We start from the raw sequence: 20,779 nt of genomic DNA, 5'->3' as shown, positions 1-20,779 counted from the left end.
TTTTTGCAAATAGTTTTTTTTTTTTTTTTTTTTGCATGATTGATTAAAATACCTACTATTTATCAAAAACAAATTAGATTCGTGTGTGGATAAAACTATTGCTGTTATTCGGGTATTTAATAATCAATTTTTCATTACGAATCGGAGATGACTCTTCAGCTGATTCATTGAGAAGATCCAACACAAAGTAACGATTCGTTCAAGAATCAGACAGGATATGCAAAACCTGAGGCATTAAGCAAATATTTAAAAATAAACATTTTGGGAAGCTTGTGCATATTAAGTGCATGGTTGTACAAGATATCTCAATACCGAAAAAAAGGAAAGCATGATTAGAGTGACATTTTTTCAGTTTTCCTCTAAAGCATATGAAATATTAACATTGCAAGCATTAAAAGTCTCAGTAAACGTTGATCGCACCACGAACATAAAGATCTGGTCTTGCTGAGTGTGCGCGGCCGATCTTTATTACATACAGATCAGATCAAAGCGCGCCGCCCTTGAACGCGCAGGAGCGCGCGGGCAGATTAATGTAGGATTTGAGCACCTGACTAAGTAACGGGAAACTGCTGATCACTGGATGAACGCGCACTGGAACCTTTTAATTTAATTGCTGAATGGATTATTGAACCGTAATTCTTACTTTTGCATTGCTGTCCCTTTTAAAGTTAAAGAAGATGGACTGAACCAAAAGTGATTTAATTGGCAGTGCTTTGTAATGATCTTGTAATGTTTCCGAAGGATGTTCACCAAGAGTCACAATGAGCTGTCAAACTGTTAACCTGTAAATTTAGGCTACTGTGCCTTTTAAATATAGCTATTGAACCAAACTGACTAGAAACAAAAGAGATGAACTGAATATTTGACTTGTACTAAAGGTCGTTTTATGAGCTTAGCTGCGGCCGTCTGTCAATGTCAGGTCACCGTTTTGTTTTGTGCCCTTCGACATCATTTGCAAAGGTTACAGAATACAACAGTTCGTCGTTTTGTTGAACATGAGAAAATCTTTTTTTAAACGAGCAAAGGTATTGCCTTGGATCAGTAATGTGACTCTGTACGGATGCCTGTTCGCCGGTGGGGATTTCGTCCATCAGTGCATCGCGCAGAGAGATGAGATGGACTGGAGGCACACGAGAAACGTGGCGATTGTTGCTCTGAGTTTCCAAGGTAACTTCAATTACTTCTGGTTACGAGCCTTAGAACATCGTTTCCCGGGAAGATCTGCTAGTATGATTCTCCGCAAACTGCTTTTGGACCAAACTTTTGCTTCACCTTTGGCGACCAGTGTCTTCTACACAGGTAAATATACCAACTCAGTCACTATATTACTCTTGTTTGTTTGTTCTATTGTAGTCACCCCGTTCTCTGTTTTTACAGGTGTGAGTTTCTTAGAGGGCAAAGAGGACATATTTGCAGACTGGCGAGAAAAGTTTTTTAATACATACAAGGTAGGCCCACTGATGACCCACCAAAGGGAAGTCATCTTTTACCAGCTAGGCCATGATCAGCCTCTTTTACAGAGGATAATTCATCAATGTCTACATCAAATATGGTAGTTGAAAAATCCATCGAAGGTTGAGCCAAGATTTTCTACTGTCCATGGCAAGATATACAAACCTGCATGGTTTTCTTTTAAAATCTAAATATATACATTTCATTAACTTATGATTAAGCATTATAACATGTATAATAGTGTATTAAAGGGGTAGTTCACCCAAAAATGAAAATTCTGTCATCATTTACTCACCCTCATGTTGTTTTAAACCTGTTTTTTGTTCATTTGAACACAAAAGAAGATATTTCGAAGAATGGTTGTTAGTCCCCATTCGTAGCATATGAAAAAACCCAGAAAACATTTTCTTTAAAATATCTTCTTTTGTGTTCAACAGTACAAAGAGTGGTACAGGTAAATGATGTAAATAATGACAGAATTTTCATTTTTGGGTGAACTATCCCTTTAATGTGTTGAACTCGTGACTTGAGTGTAATATTTAAAGACCAAAAGGTCTAAAGGATTCATTATGGCTAATAGTCTCGATATATTTTTTCACATTTCAGACTGGACTAATGTACTGGCCATTCATGCAGGTAATTCTGTCACCACATAACATATATACACAGATAGCCATGCCAGAAATACTGCTTGATCCTTTGCTTTGAATTGTTCTCATCCTATGACTATTTATGTTGAATAATCTGTATTTTCCTGCAGTTTCTGAATTTTGTTCTGATGCCTCTCTATCTGAGGACAGCATTTATGGGCTGTTCAGCATTCCTGTGGGCCACGTTCTTATGTTTCTCACGGCAGAGTGGGGATGGGACAGCAGCAGTGGCCTTAGCTTGGGTCATGGCCCCCAAAAAACGGCTTCTACCTCGCAGTACCGACGAGGAGAAATAGAGATACAGTGGCGCACATGAACAACTTTGTGCCTTTGCGGTTGGACAGTTGTGTCCCACAATGGTACTGTATTGAGGCTGTGTTTATAAATCTTGTCACATTATGATCTTATTAAAAGTTATATTAAATTAACTTATAACTAATGTGTGCACACATTTTATTTATATTTATGCTAAAAAAACACTTTATTTTGTATAGCTTTACGTTTTATGTTATTCAGTTTGTTTATATGGAAGGGAAATGAATTGTGTCTTTATAAATTTTACTGCATAGTGTTGCTGCGTGGTTTGGAGGGGTCTTGTGACATTTATGCCTCAGTTCCCCTCAGTCCCTTGATCCAGCTCTGACATTAGGTTGCCATTTAACCCAAATACCTTATTAATTTATTGAAAAATGAAAAAAGGGACACTATGCAGTGTTTTTTTCAAACATGACTATCTTTCCAAAGAGAAACTTTGCATAACATGCACATTTATTCATAAGGGATGCAGTGATCGAAAGATTTGTATATTATTAAAAATATTTATTGTGATTATATATTGCTTTCTGCAGTTTACACAATGTATTTTAGTTAGATCAGATTGTTTGTAGATGAGTTGTAAAGTTTCTGTTTTATGAAAAAGTGTATGTGAGAGGTGAGGTATTTAACCATGTAGAATTGTGAAACGCAGCAGCTTAATGTAGATTTTATGAGATATTGAGGGTGATGCTGGGTAACAGATAAACAGCTTTTCCGGTACTGATTGTCTGTGATGGATTAGGCAGGATCACACACTTGCTAATCTTGGAAGGGCAAAAATGTCTGCTGTGCGCGCTCTGTCTTCTATGCATGACCTCTGATAACAGTTGACAGAAATCCTCTATTAGGTACATGTATGTCATGACTTTGGCATATTACAGTAGTCAAAATTTGAAGTGGATCAAAAAAGTTAATCAAAATTGTCCTAAGAACTAAGTTGTCCTAAGCGGAAAGTTTAAGGACAACATTTAGGACAATGCTTTTTTATTTTGGTTTTAAAATGGATGATATTTTAGACAAATTAAGAAGGGTGTGAATAAACATTAAAAGTGTTTCATTCAGGTTTGTTTTTATAACAACTTACCATAATACTTTTAGTCATTTCTTACATGCAATTTGCATGATATGCTCCACTTAGTTGCATTAGCAAGTTAAATAATTTTTTACACTCAGGACCAGTGTAACGCATATTACAAGTAATGCAAGTTATGTAATCAGATTACTTATTTCAAGTAACTAGTAAAGTAATGCATTACTTTTACATTTACAAGAAAATATCAACAAGTTACGTTGTTTTCCCATTTATTGACTGACACCTCTTCTGTCCCCATGTGAGGAATCGTGAGTAAGTGCAGAGGTGTAGTGTGTGAACATGATGGTTATTGTAGATCTAGACTAAATGTGAGCATTTACTCGTCTCACTTGCACAAAAACAGATTCAGTGTTCCTCAAAATGAATAAAAACTGTGAAATGCAAACTCAAAATATTACAAAAACTTGCAATAATTTAATATGTTCAATTACAAAAATATACTTTATGTATTTAATCTCACTTTATTAACCAAAGTCTTTGCTGCTGACATTTGATGATCCAATTTAACCATACTAATAAGCCTAAAATGACTTAAGATAAACATGACATTTGTTTCATCTTTTATTTTTATTGCTGAAGTAATTCTATTATGAAATTATTTGATTTTATTCTCCTGTGCTACAGAATGGCAGCTGCGCCCTCTACTGTACAAGCATGAATTTGCACTTCTTCCTTCAGCCTGAGGTTTATTCATTTCACTTTTGGTGTGATATATAAATTTGCCAAAAATATATATATTTTTTTCTTTTTCTTTTATTAAAAAAACAAACAAACAACCAAGCAAGCTCAGCCCATGAGAAAAAGTAATGCAAAAGTAATAAAAACACATTTGCAAAGTTTGCATAAAAAGTAACTAATTACGCAATTAGTTACTTTTTAGGGAGTAATGCGATATTGTAATGCATTACTTTAAAAAGTAACTTTCCCCAACCCTGCTTGAGACTTTGAAGGACATTTTATTTAAACTTAAGGATTCTAAAAAAATATTTTTCCCAATTCTAAATGTGTTAAATCTGTTTTAAATCTGTGTGTTAAATCTGCATCCAAACGCATGGTGATCCCAAGTTGATCATGTTGCCACCAGGCTCATGGTGCTTTTGGGAAGCACAGACCTGATAAGATTTTAAGCTTGGTAGCCTCTAGTATCCAAAATAAATAAACACACGAATATTAAACAAATTAAAAAAATTAAACAAAATGGCAGAAAGATTCTGAAATCACATAACATAAATATAAACTATTTTTATTAATTATTGTATTTATTTCTAATAAATTGTTAATATATTGTATTAATATATTATTACATTTTCACTGAAAATCTGTATCTTGAAAAAACCCCACTGCCATCCAAAAAAGGATTCTGAAACCATGCTTATACTAGCCTACTTGAAAGTGTACTGTAAGTGTTTAAATTTAGCATACCTGAAGGCCCACAGTCGCCTATATGGACGAGTGTTGTGTCGTACACTCGGGGCAGCATTGGGCTCTGGTGTCTAGGTGAGTCTGTAGATAAGACGCACCCACAGCTCTATGCCACTCCCTTCCAGGTGAAGTGGTAACGGAGAGCTCCTTCCTTCGCGCTGCTTACTTATGGCTATGAAACAAACGAAAACACTTTAAAAACCCTTCCAAACGCTTCATTTAGGCGGCTGGTTTGTCAAAAAAGCGATTCGACAGCTCCAAACGACCAAAACAACCATAAAAACACCTTGGAGATGGAGGCAGCGCCGGGCGGTCTCGGGCGCTGTTCTTGCGCGTTCTGGCTCGCGGTGGCTTTCGACGCTCTTGGTCTCATCATATTATTGCTTGGCGTGTTTGGAGAATTTTTTTTCTATGACTTTTTGATATATGCAGGCGCTATCATCATTTTCCTGAGTCTCATCTGGTGGGTTTTCTGGTACACGGGTAATATTGAGGTGCCCCCCGAGGAGCTTGAGGATGATGTGGGTTTGCTGAAGAAGGGCAGAGGTTTGGCTGGGGTTGTCAGGAGGTTCTCCAGTCGCCTCTCGAGCGGAATCAGAAACTCTTTCAGGAGAAATGGGGATACTCGAGGTCAAGGGGCAGTTCCCGGTCAAGCAACGCGCAGAAGAGAAGGCGGTCAAGTACCAGTGACTTTTGCAATGACCTCTCAGGATAATGTGAGCACTGTGTCTGCGGCAGTGACAGAAACACAGGCCATATGAACCATACAGGTTAATACAATTTAATTACGTTTGATTGCCTGTATTGTATCAATAATAGACATAATAACAATGCCAACTTCAGCAGTTTATCCATTCATGTTTGAAATTAATTGTTTTAAGCTACTCAACGTGTGTGTTTTTTAAATATTTTATTGTGTCATCGCTTGATTCTTGATTTAGCCTAATAATTGGCGTGGAATGAAAATGGGTTATAAAGGCATAGAAAACATGCTAAAGAAATGACTTTGAGGAAGTATTTGCATCACAAGTAAGGGCAGATCACTCTGTTAAACATCAACCATGAAACCTATAATAGCTCAGTTCAACAGAAGAGACCTGCAATGTAAAAGATGACAGATTTATCTTCATATTTAAGTAAACATTCAGAATCATTCTGATAATGTATGATATGAAGATATTTTTTTTACCACCTGATATAGGCCTAATTTATCATTTGATTCTGCATACATTGTTGTAAAGAAGGTATACACTGTATGGAGGACAATAAAATAAATAAATAATGTATAGCAAAATGAAGTATATAAAAACTGTATGAAAGCACAAAAATGTATTATGTCTTTTTAGTGGGTTAGAACAATCAGACACTTTTGAGAGAGAGACTTTTTAAATAACATTTTCTTGTTTTATTTTGACAGATTACAGAAGAGGATATTCAGCCATATGGCATTGCCTAAGCAAAGTTTTGTTTTCTCTCCTGTTGAAACATTCATTTTTGACTTTGGTTTTTTCTATTGAAAATGTTTACAATTGAATGACATTTTGTACCATTTTTGTTGATTTGACTGATTTTGTGTTTTGTGCTTTGTACTATATTATGCACTGACAAAATGGCTGTATGACAAAATAAATACAATTATGTATTTTCCTACATTTAATTGTGTATTTTGTATCTGATTTAAAGGTTTCAACCAACATAATGACTGAAACCTAGTTCTTTAGTGTCCTGCTTTTATTGAATCTCGTACATCTCAACTGTACAACCTTTGGACAGTGAGAAGTGTTATTAGGTTTGCTTCCTCTTATCTTTGTTTGCTCATACCAATTTAGAATCAGCAGGTGTAAATGAAGCAGATGGGTGGCAGACAGTTTGATCGTTAACTCAACGACAGTCCTCACTTTTTCAAAAGAGTTTACTAGATATTTTTGTTCAGCTTTCAGGATTTATAGCTTTATTTCTCAGTAGGCCATCCATATACCTTTTATGTAAGGTGTTAATGCTCTGACACTGTTTAAAAAATGCCTATTTCACGGTAAAATGAAAAAGAAAAACAAGAAATTACATTTTGTAGATTTTAAGTGTGACAGTTTTCGAATCCTATGTGCCAGGTGTCTTCAATAAGGGGTCCACCAATTGTTTGATCTCACACAAATACAATATGAAGGGAAATTTCACCGCTAAATTAAAACTCTGTCATTATTTACTCACCTTCATGTCCTTTCAAAATGAATGACTTTTTTCCTATGACTTTCTTTTGAGGAAATTTTGAGAAATGTTTCAGTATTTTTTTTCTTCTTTTTGTCCATACATTGGAAGTAAATGATAATACAATTATGTAGACGTTATAATATGCCAGGCTTAAAATTCGACTCTTGACAGTTTTATATAATAGCTACATACACTGCCTGGCCAAAAAAAAAAAAAAAAAAACGTCGCTGTTTGGATTTTAATAGGCAAATATTTAAGAATCTAATACACGATCTTGACCAAAAATTGATGCACCTCTTGATGAAAATAACATCACAACATTTATTTCCATCAAGAGGTGCATCAATTTTTGCACAAGATCTTGTATTGACAATGCAAGAGGTGAGCACTCTGTAAAGTCTACTCCAGCACATTGCAAAGACTTTCAATGAATTTAAAGGGTTAGTTCACCCAAAAATGAAAATTCTGTCATTTATTACTCACCCTCATGCCGTTCCACACCTGTAAGTCCTTCATTAATCTTCAGAACACAAATTAAGATATTTTTGTTGAAATCCGATGGCTCAGTGAAGCCTGCATTGACAACAATGACACTTCCTCTCTCAAGATCCATTAATGTACTAAAAACATGTTTAAATCAGTTCATGTGAGTACAGGGGTTCAATATTAATATTATAAAGCGACAAGAATATTTTTTGTGCGCCAAAAAAAACAAAATAACGACTTATTTAGTGATGGCCGATTTTGCTTCAGGAAGATTCGGAGCATAATGAATCAGTGTGTCGAATCATGATTCGGATCGCGTGTCAAACTGCCAACGGCTGAAATCACGTGACTTTGGCGCTCCGAAGCTTCATGAAGCAGTGTTTTGAAATCGGCCATCACTAAATAAGTCGTTATTTAGTTTTTTTGGCGCACCAAAAATATTCTCGTCGCTTTATAATATTAATATTGAACCACTGTACTCACATGAACTGATTTAGATGTGTTTTTAGTACATTAATGGATCTTGAGAGAGGAAATGTCATTGCTGGCTATGGAGGCCTCACTGAGCCATCGGATTTCAACAAAAATATATTAATTTGTGTTCTGAAGATTAACTAAGGTGTTACAGGTGTGGAACGACATGAGGGTGAGTAATAAATGACAAAATTTTCATTTTTGGGTGAACTAACCTTTTAAGTTCAGGACTCAGAGGTGCCAATTCATGTGTGAAAATGATTCTTCATGCTCTTTGAATCATTCTTTCACAGGTTGAGCATGATGAATCTTGGCTTTGTCATCCTGGAATATGGTCATGATGTGTCTACATTGTTGTTTATGAAATGAAAAGCTACACACTCCATCTTTTTATGGTTAAAAGAACGGGTGCCAAACATATAACATGCTAGAAACATAATAATCACTGTAATAATGATCCATTCATAGATTCTTAAGTATTTGCTTATTAAAATCCAAACAGCGACTTTTTTTGGCCGGGAAGTGTACTTGCTCCATTCTTCCCAACAGCTCATGAGGAAACACGGGAAAGGTAAATATCGAGTAATTACACTTCAAACCACTAGGTGGCAGAACTCTTTGTTTCTAGAGCACAACTGGACTAAACAGGCTTCTTCCGTAATAACAAAACAGCGGTATGAGAGCATCCGGTTGTGCAGAGCTCGGCATGGTTGCGCATGTGACTATTTTGATATTTCACTTATAATGCCTGATTTAATTATAACTTGTTTTGAATATACATTATTTGGTAAGTTGTCATCTATTAACTCGCCTGATATAGTCGTTTTAGTAAGTACTTGCTGTCTTTGACAATCTTTGTCTTTTTATTGTTGTTATGTATCTTTCCTAGTGTATAAGGAGGCAGCGGTTATAGTTTACTGAATGAACTGTGAAGCGGATTCAGCTTGTCATGTGTCACTAATGTCTTTTTTATTTTGTGTTCTCAGATTAACAATATTTGCGATACATGATGGAATTTGAGGGCAGAGATTTTCTCAATTCACCTCCAATGAAAACCGTGCGTTTTGGAGGCAATGTTGCCAATACTTTAGCTAAACTACAACAGGCGAGTAGATTGCAACTACAGATTACCAGATTGTAAATACAATATAAAGCTAATAATATACATCAGTGTCTGTTAAACATGCCCTGACATGTCTGATGTGTCGTCTACAGGGTGACTCAAGTGACTACGAACTGATAAAACACCAACTCACAGATCCTGATATCAAGGCAAGTATTGTTCTTAATGGATATTTCAGGGTCCTCATGCTCAAAATTGTGTTTAGGTCAATGTTGACTCCATTCAGTTCAATAATAGTGCTAGTGTTGCAGAGTTCATCAATTATGAAATGAATTCAATTCAGCTATAAAGCAATTTCAAGTCATAGTGATGTTTAGTAGTTTCTCTCGAGTCTCTTTTTAGTTAATTTGTCAAACAGACTCTCAAACCAGCATTAATGATTCACTGGCAAATCGGTCTGAATCAAAATGATGTTTAAAAATCCTTATTTAGGAAGCACAAGTGATTGGTCTGGGAGTCCTGGAGTTTGTTTAAACATGCACATTAGAAATGTACCTCCTAATTATTATGTATCTCATTGTAGGATGCTCAAATTATCAGCTGGTTGCAGGAATTCAGGGTGTGTGTCACTCAACTCGGCAAGGATCATGAGCAATTAATATATGTTCTTTTGGTGAGTGAAACAGCAATATGTCAAATGATAATCAAATACAGTCAGGACATTTTAGCTGTAACATATGAAACGTTTCTCCATACAGAAGCTACCATGGCTCGGTCGCAATCAGGCTGTCGTGGAAGAATATCTGGCTTTTCTGAGTAATCTAGTGTCGGCCCAGACGGTTCATCTCAGAGCCTGTCTCAGAATGGTCGTCTCTAATTTTGCACCAAGTAAGATTTATTATGATTTATTGTTAATGCTTCACTCCATTCACTCTGTTCAGATCACTTAAAATAATGTTGTTGTTGTTTTTTGCCTTTTTCCCCAGAGAGAATAAGAATCCAGGAGGGAAATGTGGATTTTTCAGATTCTGATGACGAAGATGAAAGTTGGTGTATTTCGTTATATAACTTCTTGTGTGCTACCGACTATTAGGCTTGTCACGATTATTTAATTAATTGTATGATTGTGGTTATTTTATCTAATCGCAATTATTTGAGATAACCGTAATAATTGTTCAGTTTAAATTTCAGTTACATTTTTCCATCCAAATAACGGAAATTTAAGCACTTAAAAATGCCATCAAAAGAACAGTTATAAAGTACACACATGATAGTCAAAGGTCTTCCTTCATATGAAATGAAGGTTTGTGTGTTTAATCAGATGGCATTATATTATATTATAAATATTTATATTAATATTATGAAAAAATTATATAATTATTACTAAAAAAAAACCCTGTTAGTAGTAGGGCAGGGTATCGTTCAAAATTTTCGATAACGATTCCTGAACGATGCTTTTTTCGATACCAATTTTATAAAATCTGTTTTAACAAGATTACATTACCTCAAAAAATCTTTGGTTTTATTTTTTAAGTTTGTTGACTTTTTTTTTTTTTTTTAACAGACTCTTTAATCAAAGGACTGCACAAAGGAATAAAAAAGCACAAATGAACAAAATTTAACCAACACAATAAATCAGTGTAAATAGTTTTAATAAAATTCAGTTTTCAATGCAAAAAGTCAGTAAGTGAGGCTCATTGCAGATCTTTTTAAATCACTCAGCAATTGATTATTATTAACAATATATATAGAAAAGTTTGTACACCATGCTGGTGATGCCTACCTGTCAAAACGTAGTGTAAACCGGTGTAAATGCAACAAAAAATCAGGCCAAACATGCATAAAACAGCTTTTAAAAACCAATTTCAGGTGTTTTATTAAAAGTATAGTCTATTAAATACAATTAACTAATCATCTAATTTCATTAAATATTAGGTGTCTGTGTAATATGTATTCTTTTATCAATTTTCAGGGCTTGTTTTGTTTGTTCTATGGATGGCTCAGCTAAACGGGCCAATAAGAGACTTATTAACTACTATTTTTTCTTTTAATTATACAAATGTTGACAATTGCATAAAACTGATCAGAGATCAGGTAAAAACCATAGACACTTGTTCAAGGGTTCATCACTGGGGGGTTAACCTCGGTGAATCCGCTTGATTCATGGGTTTACAGAGATCGCTCCCAGCGGTGAACCATTAAAATTGAAGCGTTTCGAAACAGTTACAAAAGATTCATTAAGGTTTCATGAAGTAGTGTTTTGAAAGCACCCATCACTACCTGTTACACAGTTATTTGTATGACAATTAATCGTCAGCACAAAATTTATGATCGTGACAGGCCTTTTGACTATTGTTTTTGTTGATGTACCATTATATTATACTTGTATTCAGCAAGGACTCATTAAAATAAAATAAAATACCACCCTTCCTCTCTAGATACCGTCATCGATCAATGAAACCATATCAGTGGGCCATTAACCTTCTACTTCACTCCATAATTCATTGTTTCTTTTTAACTTCACACAGATCTGCCGAGGATATTTGATCACTGTCATCAAGCCTTACAGCTGATCACAAGATATGTCCCATCGTAAGTGTCTTACAAAACCCCCAAAAGCTTCTTTCAGTGTTTAGCAGTAACTAATAAACACTGCCTTGCTCTTTTAGAACCAGTCGATTCCTTTTGCCAATCCTCTCTGAGAAGTTCCCTTTTGTGCAGAAGTCCTCCAGAACACTTGTGAGTTATTTGGAAAGGTTTTCCACAGCATTTAAATCCAGTATTTGAGTATAGTGATGTGATTACATGTTTGAATGTGATTGTACTGAGACCGTGTTATCTGTCCACACAGGAGTGTTATGTGCACAACCTGTTGAGGGTTTCGGTCTACATCCCTGACCTGAGGAGAGACATCTTAGAGCTCGTCATCAGCAAGATGCTCACGCTAGATGTAAGTGGCTTGTGTTCAAGCACTGTACTGATGTCTTTGCAACTGTGCAGATGTTTGACTGCTGGTTTTGACATTTAGGTTAGTGCACCGCGGAGTGAGATTGAAGAAGTGGAAAGTGAAGCTCAGCAAGATGTCAGTGGAGCATCACAGGATGATTGCCTCTTCAACATGGTGAGTCCAAAACACTCCATAAAAGCACAAAAAGTCAAACGCAGATATACAGAACATACTGAGCGAGACAAATTTTAAGGGATAGTTCAGCAAGAAATGAAAAGTCATCATTTACTTACCCTCATGTCGTTCCAAACATCTATGACTGTCTTTCTTCTTTGAAATCTCGAAGAATGTATTGAATTCGCTGTTTTACTTGCAGTGAGTGTTTACTGGAACTTTCAAGCTTCAAAAAAAGAGGCAAAATTTTCATAAAAGTAGTCTATATTAGCAGTCTTTAAAGTCCCCATGAACTGAAAGTTGCAAGCAACTTTTCTCCAGTGTTGTGACGTATTTCCAAGTGAAACGTTATATTGAATAGAGGGCAGGGTTTTACTTTAGCGATCCTCCTCTCCATCTCTCGCTCATAGCAGACTAACAGTTAGAGGGGAGTGGTTTTAGCGTTTTCAACCCAAGCCGTCAAACTGACGTCATCGGAGAAGGAACACCATTCCAGACTGGAAGTAACTTTTAAGATTTTGATTAAAAATTACCATGACAAACAATTTTTTTTCTCTGTATTAACTTCCACAAGACTAGTAATATGCACTAGCAAAGTAAATGGGGTCAATTCATGACGACTTTAAAGGGGACCTGTTATGCCCCTTTTCACAAGATGTAATATAAGTCTCTGGTGTCTCCAGAATGTGTCTGTGAAGTTTCAGCTAAAAAATACCCCACAGATCATTTATTATAGCTTGTCAAATTTGCCCCTTTTTGGGTGTGAGCAGAAACACACCATTTTTGTGTGTGTCCCTTTAAATGCAAATGAGCTGCTGCACATTTTCCAGAAGATGGCGGAGCTTTAACAGCTCATGCTCCGGTTGCTCAACAACAAAGCTGGAGAATCTCACGCAGCCAAAATGACAGTTGTCAGTAAGGGTGTTCAGCCTTACATTATTCAAACTGGAGTCGGACACTGATGGAGAGATTCAGGAAAAGTTACATCTTTTAGAATGCATCTGGACGTTTCTGAATGGTTAGTGGATAAATTTATGCAGTTGCTGTGGAGTTGATTCAACTCATCAACTAGCATGTGCCGTCATGTTAATCTTTTATGCAAAACCCAAATGGACGCCTACTATACATAGCGTACCAGTTTGCTAAACAGAGCCATACACACCAGACTAACGTTTATGATTGCTATAAAATGCTGTGAATGGTCTAATATTTTTTCCAAAATATCGCTCAACAGAAACTCCTTTTTTTAACATCGAGCTTGCCAGGGTCAACATGCAGGCTATCCAAGCAAACAAGACTAAATAGTGTTGTTCTCATCTGTCCAGCCAATGACAGAAGAGTTAGCATGCTTTGCTCAAACTTTTGCCATGGCCTTAGAACTGGTACACCGTTTTTGCTTGAGAAAACAAAATGACAGCGCCATGGGTTGAAACATGTAGATTAAGGGGCGGTAATATTATAATAAGATCCCCTTCCTACATCACAAGGGGAGCAAAATCTGAGCGGCTCATTTCTCACACGCTTGAAGAGAAAGACTTACTAAAATAAGTTTCCAGTTTTTCCTTTTTTACATTTTCTGGGTTTCTAGATGCACCGGGGACCTGATTTATACCACTTAAACACAGTTTAAAAAGTCAGATTTTCATGATATGTCCCCTTTTAACCCTGCTCCTATCAAACAAACCTGAACTAGCTAATCAAGCTCTTCAGGATCAGGGTTGGATGTAAACTTTGTGGGGCAATGGGTCTCCAGGAGCAGGGTTGAAGACCTCTGGACTATACAACTTATTTTTGATAGCAAACCAGCAGTTTGTATGAGAAACAAGGCTAACTCATTCATATCCTAGTCTTTCTTTTAATGTTTTAATAGTCATAGATCTTACTCTTCTTATATGGTTGTTTCAGGATGAGGAAGAGGACTCTCCAATGAATTCAAGACCCGATAGAGCTGTAATGGTCCATCCTGTGGCCGAGAAACTGGACACAATGATGAGTGTCCTGCTGGCTTTCATTAAAGACGTGTGCCATGTTAAAGGTCAGGACATTACAATTTTTTTTTAACTCAATTTTTTAAGAGCTGTTGGTCAAGAAGAATGTTTAATTGCAATTCAGTTAGCACATTCAGTCCTTATTTAGGAAAGAAAACAAAAACAAAAATACAACCTTTCAAAAGGTTTGGGGTGAGTACAATTTGTTTTTTGCATAAAATGAATTTTTTATTCAGCGATGTCACATAAAATTGATCAAAAGTGACAGTAAAGGCATTTATAATGTGACAAGATTTTTGCTTCAAATAAATTAACTTTCTATTCATCAAAGAATAAAAAAAAAAGGGTATCACAATTTCCACAAAAATATTAAGCAAATATTAATCATTTTCAAACTTGATGATAATAAAAATGTTTCTTGAGCATCAAGTCATCATACTAGAATGATTTCTCAAGGATCATGTGACATTGAAGACTGGAGTAATGATGCTGAAAATTCAGCTTTGCCATCATAGGAATAAATTACAGTTTAATACATATTAAAATAAAACACAGTTATTTTAGTTAAATAAATTGTTGAGCAGAAGAGACTTCTTTCAAAAACATTAAAAAATCTCCGGCCCCAAACCTTTTGAATGGCAATCGATGTGTAATGATTGTGTGAGCCAATTTGTGTGGATGACATTGCAGAATATATATCTGGTGCATCAAAATGCACCAGCGTTAATCATATTAAATTAATGTCATGCATTATTAATAAATGCATTCATATATTGTTAATATTTCCTACTCGTATATATTTATTTTTTTGTTGTTTCAATCTCATTAGGCTCTGTAGATATTGAGAAAACCAAAGCTCTGTACAGAGACCTGGTGTCTGTGTTTGATAAGGTGGTGCTTCCCACTCATGCTTCCTGTCACGTGCAGTACTACATGTTCTACCTGTGCAGCTTCCGTCTGGTGAGATCCCACTTCTCTTTCACAAACAAACAAACAAACAAACCAAAGAAAAATAAACATACATAGTCATCAAAAACTTATTTATTTTTCCCCAGGGTTTGGCTGAAGCTTTTTTGGATCATTTATGGAAGCTATTACAAGGCCCCAACCAGCCCCCCATCCTGAGACAGGCCGCTGCTGGGTACATGGGCAGCTTCATGGCAAGAGCCAAGTTTTTGCCAGTATCGTATGTGACCTTATCATGCAGTTTGTCTTATCTAATTCATTGGAGTTCAATATTTAATCATCTTTCTTGGCAGTGGTTTGTTACCTCGATTAGGTAATTAATTAAACATTAATGCCTCTTTGTTGGTATCTGGAAAAGAAAAAGGGTTTGATTGGACACCTTTATTTGTCGAAACATAGTTTGAAACCTACATGTCAAAACTGGTGCTGTAGAGTTTTCTCTTTTACAGGACAGTCAAGGCCTGTCTGGACCTGTTAGTTCCCTGGCTGCACCTTTACATTGACAGTCAGGACACGGGATCCAAAGCATTCTGTGATGTCAGTCTACACGGCCCCTTTTATGCAGCCTGTCAGGCTGTGTTTTACACACTGATCTTCAGGCATAGTGTCATTCTTGAGGGCAATCTGAAGAAAGGTCAGTACATGTGGAATTTACATGTTTAAACATGAAAATCATTTGATATGTGACCCTGGACCACAAAATAAGGGTCATACATCATCTGAAAAGCTGAATAAATAAGATTTCCATTGATGTATGGTTTGTTAGGATAGGACAATATTTGGCCGAGATACAACTATTTGAAAATCTGGAATCTGAGGGTGCAAAAAAATGAAAATTTTGAGAAAATTGCCTTTAAAGTTGTCCAAATTAAGTCCTTAGCAACGCATAAAATAAATTTTTGATATATTTACGGTAGGAAATGTACAAAATATCTTCATGGAACATGATCTTTACTTAATATCCTAATGGTTTTTGTCATAAAAGAAAAATCGTTAAGTTTGACCCATACAATGTACGGTTGACTATTGCTACAAATATACCCGTGCGACTTATGACTGGTTTTGTGGTCCAGGGTCACATATAAGAAGTTTCTTTAGTTTTATGTTGTGTTTCTGGGTCAATTAAACAATTTTTTTTGCCCATATCTGTTAATCTATTCAAAAATGCATGCAAACAATGACCACTTTTAAGATGAGCATGTATTTTATTTTGAATCTCAAATTCATTTAGATATTTTGGGGGTCATAAAGTCGAAATGATAAAGTCAAAAACTATCCTGACAACATGATGCTTTTACACTAGCTTTCACACTAGCACTTTTGGTGCAAACCCAGGTTCGAATGATGTCAGAATTTGATTTGATTGTATGATGTAAATGCGGGTGTGCATTTGCGAACCGTACCCGAGTCAGTATAAAAAGGATGGTTTGGGGTCCGATACACGTGAACTCCAGTACGGTTCGCTGCTGATATGAACACAATCATACTAAATTGCAGAAGTGAACTGCTATTGATGAAGTTAGATTTCTTAAATCTGTGTTTTTGTGTTCTCACTCAATTTCCTGTCAAGCGTGACTGATGCTCTGCGAGCAGAGAGACTTGACTTCAGCAGAAATGGACTCCTCCCGTGTTCTTTAGAACATTTGCAGTACATTCGGTGAAGATAGACACAAGTGCCATTATGTGCTTATGCTTTGAAAACAAAACCAAAGGTTCAAAAATGTATATATGAATGTGAGCAACGCTATGGGGTCATAACAGCTGCTGCTTTGATGATGTAAACGCACCATGGTTCAGACCCAAATAATACAGCAGGGGGAGGGGGAGCAAGCAAACTCTGGTTTGGACCAGGCAATCGAATCAAGTGATGAAAGCACCCTCAAAGATCAAAGTCCTTTCATTATTAAAATATTTGAACAAAAATGCTTTGTGTATTTAATATCTGAAAAACATTTGTCTGCCAAATCAAAGTCGTGGTCCAATCAACATGCAGAAACAAAGTGAAATGTTATAAAGAGGACCCCCGCGGACCCTCATGACTGTGTCAAGGTCAATATGTCTCTTAATATATCAGATAATTTGATATTTTTTAGGTCAGTTCAGGTTGTAAAATTTTGTGCAACCCCCCCAAAATTTTTTAAATTAATGTAGAATTAATACAAGCATGCTATTACTTTTTAATTTGATGGTTGCACCACATGATCATTTTAGTTTATATTTTTTCATTAAAACTATTTGTAAAAATAGTTTTTCTTTTATGAGAACTAACATGAATACATATCTAAGACCTTGACAAATGTGTTTTTAACTAGATTTTACCTTTTCTGATTATTCTGCAGGGTTGGCGTATCTTCAGGGTTTGAATCTAGAGCGTATAGTGATGTGTCAGCTCAACCCTCTGAGGGTCTGTCTACCTGCTGTCACCAACATGTTTGCAGCCATCACCAGGTACAGCACTGGAGAGATCGTTCATCAGGTTACAAAGCTTTATGAAATAAAAGCATGACAAATGAGGGCAATTTCACCCGTCTGTTGGCAGGAAGTACCAGCTCGTGTTCTGTTACACCATCATCGAGCGGAACAACCGGCACTTGTTGCCAGTGGTGAGGAGTTCAGTGGGCGGCAACTCCGTATCCACTAACACAAACCCTCTGGATACCTTCTTCCCTTTTGATCCATATCTTCTGAAAAGGTATTGAAGTCATGTCAGTTTCTATCATTCTCAGCAGTGGAATAATAGTTCACTGGTGTTTTTTTTTTCGTTATTAATTTTTACAACAGCTCTGGAAAACTCATAGAGCCAATCTACCAGGTGTGGGAGGAGCCATCCGACTGTGTGATCGATGTGCCCAAAAAGGAAGTCAGAAAGGTGAGCCTGACCTGCATTCACAGTGGTCACAAAGAGGATTTGGATACTTAAAATATTGATTTTTCTTCCCTATTGTGACATATATCTGAGTGAAATGCTTCTCAAACAAGAAAATATGTTGGGCAGGACTTGATTTTGTCCATTGGGAATTTAGATGGTTGTGATGTCATGTGAGTGACAGGTTGTCCTGCCCTCATGCCAGTAAACAGATGTCACTGCAAGAGGGAGGATAAGTTATTTTAATTAAAGGTTACGATGGTACTTAAAGGAACACTCCACTTTTTTTAAAAAAAATAGGCTTATTTTCCAACTCCCCTAGAGTTAAACAGTTGAGTTTTACCATGCATGGATAAATCATTTATAATATAACAATATCCCATCCAAAGATTTTTTTTTTTTAAGCCACTGTGAAAAAACTAAAAGGTGTCAAATTGATTTTTCATTAACTCATCTCAGAGAACATCTGATAACACTTTCTGATCTTGTCTCACAGGGGTCTATGGAGGAGGAAGATGACTTTCTGCATGGAGAAACACCTCATGGAGACTCAGTAGTGGGCATGACTCCGGGCTCTTATGACTCCCATCTGCACAGTCCACGCAGCGTGGGCTCTCCCCCCATCTCCTTCTTGCAGAGGCCTTTCTGATCCATCTTTGTGGTGATCAGCTGGTCACAAATTGGCTGTTCAGCCTGAGTTCACACCGTGAGGGGGCGCTCAAGGACTGTTTGTGTTAGCGCAGATCTTACTTGAGCTCTAGACACACCAGCATTACTGACCCCAGTGTTTGTCAGTAGTTTTACTAAACCCTCTATTACACTTTAAGACTGCATCATAAAATACAAATATGTGTTTGTTTGCATATTTTAACTATATTAGTAGTAAAATGAAAGAAACATTGCTTCTCAAGTAGACATGTTTTTTTTCTGTTTTCAGATGAATCTGTCAGAGACTATTGTAATTAAATTATCACTGAGATAATTTGAGGTTTTTTTTTTTTTTATGTTTTTTAAAAAATAATATTTCAGCTTATTCTGAAATGATTGGAGAGGTTGGAATTGCCTGGGGTTTTTTCATTGATAAATGGGGGTCACTTCCCATGTTACGAGTTTGAGCTCTGACTAAACCGGTGTCTTGTTTTGTACAAAATATTTTGTAGGAAATTGACTTACAGAGAATACATTAATTTAAAGATTGAGTTCTGTTTTATTGGTTGAAATTTTATTGTTATTATTGGGCTGTCTCGTATTATTCTGTTCAGAATTCACAGCGCACAGTGAATGTTCTGAATGTTGTGTTTGTGCGACACTCAAGAGTCTTGAAATTCGTACTCTTTAAAGGATTAGTTCACTTTTAAATAAACTTTTGCTGAAACTTTTGCTCACCCCCATGTCATCCAAGATGTCCATGTCCTTCTTTCTTCAGCTAGATAAGACCCTTATTCATCATCTGGTATCGTTTAAAGCCCTTTGAAGCTGCACTGAAACTGTCATTTGGACCTTGAACCGTCTGGTGCCCATTGAAGTCCATTATAAGGAGAAAATCCTGGAATGTTTTCATCAAAAACCTTCATTTCTTTTCGACTGAAGAAAGAAGGACATGGACTTCTTGGATGACATGGGGGTGAGTAAATTATCAGCAAAAGTTTATTTAAAAGTGAACTAATCCTTTAAGATAACGTTAAATGGTCATGCTATCTTATTAAAATGTTGAAAATATGATCCAATTCTTGACTTTACTTTATTAAAGGATTAGTTCACTTATTAACCCTGCGTCTCAATCGGTCGTGAATCAGTATATCATGGAAGTGAATGTGGCTGATTCTCTGATCAGTGCCGTGACTACTGAACTAGGGAGCTGTTTGAGACACACGGTAAATCAAACGCCGTTTATAAAAAAAGGTAAAACAACTAATGGTTCTTCCATCCTGTGTTGTCAGTGCCACCAGACAGTCATATCCTTCTCCATTAGAACAAAAACACCTCTAAAGGGGGTCGCACACCGGACACGCACATTACATACGCGCGAGCTCAATTTTGACTCGACTCCTGATATCCTCCTGATATTCTCGCACAATGGGAGTGTTTTACATCAACAGGGAAACGTTACATATGCTTTAATATTTCGCACTGAGGTTAGTGTACATGGAAAATGGCACAACAGAGCATAATGAAAGAAAAGGCTACGTTTATTATACATTTTTAGACTTTATTCAAGCTGTTAAAGTGTAAAACTATCTTGCAGCACAGGGTGAAGTCAGTATGTACATTAACGACGATTTGAGAGAAATATAATATACATTTAATGTAAAACAATGTACATGGCGCGGCAGGATTTTGAGTCGTAGCTGGGCACCGCGGACAGGCGCCGAATGTCGCCGCCGGTGTGTACACTCATAGAAAACAATGCGTTCAAATTTTAAAGACTTGGCGCGGTGCTGAGCTTCGCGTCCGGTGTGCGACGCTGTTGCTTAGTAACGGTGGAAATCCATTTTGTCCGGTAATGCAGCGAGATGGAAACAGGCCCTGTGTCTCAATCAGCTCCCTAGCTCCCTAGGTCGTGAATCAGTATATAATGAAAGTGAATGTGGCTGATACCCTGATCAGTGCCCTGACTACTGAACTAGGGAGCTGATTGAGACACACGCAGGGACTCACCGACTGATTCTAATGGC

The 20,779-nt window shown here is 36.6% G+C and overlaps 3 protein-coding genes across 3 annotated transcripts; all 3 read left to right on the top strand.

The window, feature by feature from the left end:
• The first annotated feature begins 115 nt into the window (after nt 1-115).
• Nucleotides 116-3,474, top strand: mpv17l (MPV17 mitochondrial membrane protein like). The gene is made up of 4 exons (XM_048196058.1): nt 116-1,299; nt 1,378-1,448; nt 2,059-2,088; nt 2,213-3,474. Exons 1-4 carry the CDS (start codon nt 996-998, stop codon nt 2,396-2,398), a joined length of 591 nt encoding a protein of 196 aa, XP_048052015.1. The 5' UTR covers nt 116-995; the 3' UTR covers nt 2,399-3,474.
• A 1,495-nt stretch (nt 3,475-4,969) lies between these two features.
• On the top strand, nt 4,970-6,584 carry si:dkeyp-72e1.6 (transmembrane protein 238-like). The gene is made up of 2 exons (XM_048196068.1): nt 4,970-5,702; nt 6,350-6,584. Exon 1 carries the CDS (start codon nt 5,226-5,228, stop codon nt 5,691-5,693), a length of 468 nt encoding a protein of 155 aa, XP_048052025.1. The 5' UTR covers nt 4,970-5,225; the 3' UTR covers nt 5,694-5,702; nt 6,350-6,584.
• Nucleotides 6,585-8,732: 2,148 nt separating this feature from the next.
• On the top strand, nt 8,733-19,500 carry rrn3 (RRN3 homolog, RNA polymerase I transcription factor). Its single transcript, XM_048196020.1, has 18 exons — nt 8,733-8,887; nt 9,087-9,205; nt 9,316-9,372; nt 9,747-9,836; nt 9,922-10,051; nt 10,150-10,209; nt 11,692-11,755; nt 11,833-11,902; nt 12,015-12,113; nt 12,192-12,284; nt 14,190-14,319; nt 15,102-15,232; nt 15,328-15,458; nt 15,688-15,872; nt 17,578-17,686; nt 17,778-17,930; nt 18,020-18,107; nt 18,601-19,500. Exons 2-18 carry the CDS (start codon nt 9,107-9,109, stop codon nt 18,751-18,753), a joined length of 1,842 nt encoding a protein of 613 aa, XP_048051977.1. The 5' UTR covers nt 8,733-8,887; nt 9,087-9,106; the 3' UTR covers nt 18,754-19,500.
• Nucleotides 19,501-20,779: the final 1,279 nt, after the last annotated feature.

This window comes from Megalobrama amblycephala, linkage group LG1, assembly GCF_018812025.1.
Source record: "Megalobrama amblycephala isolate DHTTF-2021 linkage group LG1, ASM1881202v1, whole genome shotgun sequence".
Classification (NCBI taxonomy): domain Eukaryota; kingdom Metazoa; phylum Chordata; class Actinopteri; order Cypriniformes; family Xenocyprididae; genus Megalobrama; species Megalobrama amblycephala.
Note: the sequence above shows the minus strand (reverse complement) of the source record. Positions and strands in the feature narration are given on the sequence as shown.

Excerpts from the sequence above, each read along its gene's own strand:
- mpv17l (XM_048196058.1), top strand. The coding sequence starts at position 996 with ATGAGAAAATCTTTTTTTAAACGAGCAAAGGTATTGCCTTGGATCAGT. Across the intron at positions 1,300-1,377 it reads GACCAGTGTCTTCTACACAG|GTGTGAGTTTCTTAGAGGGC; the intron begins GTAAATATACCA and ends CTGTTTTTACAG. Across the intron at positions 2,089-2,212 it reads TGTACTGGCCATTCATGCAG|TTTCTGAATTTTGTTCTGAT; the intron begins GTAATTCTGTCA and ends ATTTTCCTGCAG.
- rrn3 (XM_048196020.1), top strand. The coding sequence starts at position 9,107 with ATGATGGAATTTGAGGGCAGAGATTTTCTCAATTCACCTCCAATGAAA. Across the intron at positions 12,285-14,189 it reads ATGATTGCCTCTTCAACATG|GATGAGGAAGAGGACTCTCC; the intron begins GTGAGTCCAAAA and ends TGGTTGTTTCAG. Across the intron at positions 15,233-15,327 it reads ACCTGTGCAGCTTCCGTCTG|GGTTTGGCTGAAGCTTTTTT; the intron begins GTGAGATCCCAC and ends ATTTTTCCCCAG.
- si:dkeyp-72e1.6 (XM_048196068.1), top strand. The coding sequence starts at position 5,226 with ATGGAGGCAGCGCCGGGCGGTCTCGGGCGCTGTTCTTGCGCGTTCTGG.